The sequence below is a fragment of the Aphanomyces astaci genome (assembly GCF_000520075.1).
Source record: "Aphanomyces astaci strain APO3 unplaced genomic scaffold supercont1.44, whole genome shotgun sequence".
Taxonomy (NCBI): domain Eukaryota; phylum Oomycota; class Saprolegniomycetes; order Saprolegniales; family Verrucalvaceae; genus Aphanomyces; species Aphanomyces astaci.
The window spans coordinates 266,911-270,671 of NW_009798307.1; the positions used below are offsets into that span (position 1 = coordinate 266,911).

Below are 3,761 nucleotides of genomic sequence, written 5' to 3' on the forward strand. Positions count from 1 at the left end.
ATGGGTCCTGCAACATTAACAACACGACTACCGGCCGCGAAGACATACCCACCGACTATCGCATGACTCTCACAACCGCGGCAAGCCATGCAACTTTGATCGGCGCAAGATAGACACCGCCAATACGGCTGAATCGGCCACGGACCGGTGCAAACATGCAACCGCCCGCCTGCGATCAATGCTGCCGTGGCAAGTTTAAGCCGGAACTGACCTACGCCGCAAGAGCCATCACCACAAGTCATAAGCTATTGACTGCGGCATACATACCGTGCCAGGGCCGCCACAACTGCACCTCGACCTCTGCCCTGGAGGCTTCGCTGCTCCATGTTTATGCACCGATGTCTCTATCCGCCGGATACTAACTCCAGCAAATCCAGCCCAATTCCACTAAGTTGGTGGAACTTTTACTGATTTCCTGATCAGCAAAGTACTCAACCGGATATAGATGCGGTGCTAAGATTTTTTAGTAAATTGGCACGCAGATTTACTGATTGGCCAAATTTACTGAACGGTGGAGATGCTCTAAATCGTGAAAAATAATGTGGAAAATCGATTTTGATTGGCTCACGCTATTTCTGAACACTAATTCTACTAATGTTACGTAGTACTAGGGGCTTGTAATGTTTGCTCTACAGTATGTATTGTACTTTGCACTTTTTTTTGGCAATTCCAGGGTTAAATTCATTGTTTAAAAATTTCTCAGGCTTAAATAGCGTCTAAAGTAACTTGAATAACGGTTGGGTGCGTTGTTCAAAAATACTTCAATAATAATGCGATGATTGGTTGATCAAAGGTGGTTTTGCAGGCACTTTCGTAAAATAAGTTGTATGCCGTTTTCATCCTGGCAAACAACTTGTTTTACGTCAAGGTGCTTGCCGCAATGGAACTGAAGCAGCTATGGCCACATTCATGACCTCCCATCCGTGATCACTAGTACAAACATTAACTACTCCGAGTAATTTATAACGTTAGGGATATAGTTAGGCTAGTCATCGCTCTGTTCAATGATTCAAAGCTATGCCATACCTACAACACTTGATCTCTACTACTGTAACGTTAGTACTTTACTGTACGTGGAAAGCAAGTGCCCTCCAACTACACGATGTATAGTACTCTCATTTCACATCCTAATACGGTATGCATCGTGATGAAGTGGTGGTTGCGCTTCTGTAAGTTGGCCTGGTGCTGCAACTCGATTAGTTAGCAGCTGAAATAAAGTAAGGGTTGTTTTATTCTGCTGAAATGCAGAACTTGTCGATCGGGCTTATATTATTTTAAACGCCTGGTTGTTTACAGTTCTCGACACCATTGAACTGTTATGTTTCCATATCTACGTCAAATCTGATTGGATTTGAATGAAACCACCTGTAATCTGTAGGGAATTTCGAGGGGAATTGTACTGTGACATTTGATCCCCACCAAAGTAGATAACTCTTTAAAAAAACTGGACGAAGAAGCAGAATGACTGTCAATTTTCACCCGGCAACTCAATATCCCGTGTAACTTTATCGAAAATTGAATATTCGTTTATAGAGGTTCTATATATGGCAACATTGGGGTACTCTCCATTTCTATTTCCTCTCAAGTACAAATATAGACTACGTGTCAAGGACTATGCTTCATTGCCTTCAGTGTTACTCCATGGATCCATCTATCGACGCGTGCTTTGCTTTTGTCAAGAGTGCGAAGCATCGCACTGTGACACGTGAAGAGCGACTCGACATCCGCAGCCAATATACTAAAGCTACATCGAAACAAGTTGTGGACGCTCTTGGTCGCAACCTCAACCTCGTGCAGAATGTTTGGCGGGAGTACCAGGCCTCACAGACTGTTACTGCTGCTACTCCTTCTGGTAACCGCACGACACACATAACCAAAGTGCCACGCATGAAGCTGGTAACCCAGATGGTCCAGCAATTTGTACGGGACCGTCGCGCAACCAGAACGCGCACAACGGCTGTCGAGGTCATGATGTACCTCAAGGAGTTGTGTCTCCTCGACATCGACGTGGATCACAAGAAGCAGTTCGCAGCATCCTATCGTGCCGTGCAACGGTTCCTCAAGGCTCAAGGGTACAAGCGAGGTCGCCGGAAGGGCTCCTCGACATACCACCTGTCCAAGGCCAACGCCCTTGCGCGTGACACGTACGTGAAACGCATGCATCCTCACTCGACGGCTGCAACACGACCCAATGTCGTGCATACGGACGAATCGTACCTACACCATCACTACAAGTCCCACCATCAAGACCTGTACGACCCGTCCGACGATCACGACGTCCAGAGCAAGGAGAAACATAAGGGTCGGCGATATTGTTTCGTTGCAGCGATACTCGACTCCCCATTGATGGCCAGCAAGGTCATGGCTATCGACATTTTCACCGGAGGGAAGTCCCGAGCAAAGGAGCCGTAAGATTACCATGGCATGTTCGATCACGCATACTACGTCAAGTGGTTCGGTCACCTTTGGACGAAATGGATGCTAGCGGGGTTACCAAAGCCCTCATCGTACTCGACAACGCCAAGTACCACAAAGGCCTGCCCGAGTCAACACCAACGAGTGGACGTCGCAAGTCCATCCTGCTGGATGCATGTCGTTTGTCGGTATTCAAACCACTGGCAAGGAGTTCAAGAGTGAGCTGTAGAATATGCTGGCATCTCACATTAAAGCACACCCCGTCATCGTGGAAATGGGCAAGCGTCGTGGGCATTGTGTTGTCTACACTCCTCCCCATCATTCGGATCTGCAGCCGATTGAATCTGTGTGGGCGATTGTGAAGGCTGAGGTTGGTCGACAATACACGGATATGACCAAGTTCGCGGATGTGAAAGTTCGCCTCAAAGCTGCATTTGCCAACCGGAAACCCAACCCCATCAAAGGGTGTGTACGTGCTGCACAAGAGAAGTTGAAGAAGTTGCACGAGCATCTTGTGCAAATCGATACACTCGTATCCGATGAAGAGTCATCAGATGACAGCGACAATTCAAGTGACGATGGTGGCGACTCTGAGTAGGATCATAAACTTTGGTAATGCATATATTTATTTTGTCAGTGAATATTTTAGCCAAAGAACTCCAAGTATGTATACCTGGACAAGTTTATGAAGAAAAAAATAGTGATTCGTTGGTGTCGACTACTCCGGAGTACTTGTTAACGCAGTTAAACAACGGGCAAATTACTGTACATGAAAAGCACAATACTTTCTGTACTCATAATTTCCTCTGGCGGTTGATTGATTGCCTGTGAATGAACCGCTAAGCAAGCGCAGGACCTTCGAAATATCATAGAAAACTAAGTTTAAGAGGAACCCATTTCAAAGTTCATTCATTCTTCTAGCCAAACATAATGCAGCCTTCATACGTTTTATGAAGGGAGTTGATAACGCAGAGGAAATTGTAAACTGATTGATTGGCGTTATCTACATCTACATGCATGACTACTGTGACTATACTATATCTAATGCTATATATACGTGCGCTCTGCAGAAGGAACTTCTGGTGTCCATGGCCGAGCACGCCGCACGCCAATCGAGCTTGGTCGTAAACTGACGTCAACAGTGACGTCTGTTCTGATTGGTCGATAACCCTATGACGCCACTGGAGTGACGTCGTTACATTCTCCCCTGGTTATCGACTTCGCCGCTTGTATCTTCGCTCGCAGATCTTGAACAGGCGCTTGAAATGGGAAACATGTTTGATGTCCCGCTCAAGTTCCCAGGTCGCTTCGTAATCGGGCAAGCCATGCCACTTGACGAGGTACTC

General features: G+C 46.5%; 1 protein-coding gene across 1 annotated transcript; it reads left to right on the forward strand.

Moving 5' to 3' along the window:
• Nucleotides 1-1,641: 1,641 nt before the first annotated feature.
• Nucleotides 1,642-3,013, forward strand: H257_12966 (hypothetical protein; the record flags this gene model as incomplete). The annotated part of the gene is made up of 3 exons (XM_009840373.1): nt 1,642-2,408; nt 2,486-2,603; nt 2,645-3,013. 3 exons carry the CDS (start codon nt 1,642-1,644, stop codon nt 3,011-3,013), a joined length of 1,254 nt encoding a protein of 417 aa, XP_009838675.1.
• Between the last annotated feature and the right edge of the window lie 748 nt (nt 3,014-3,761).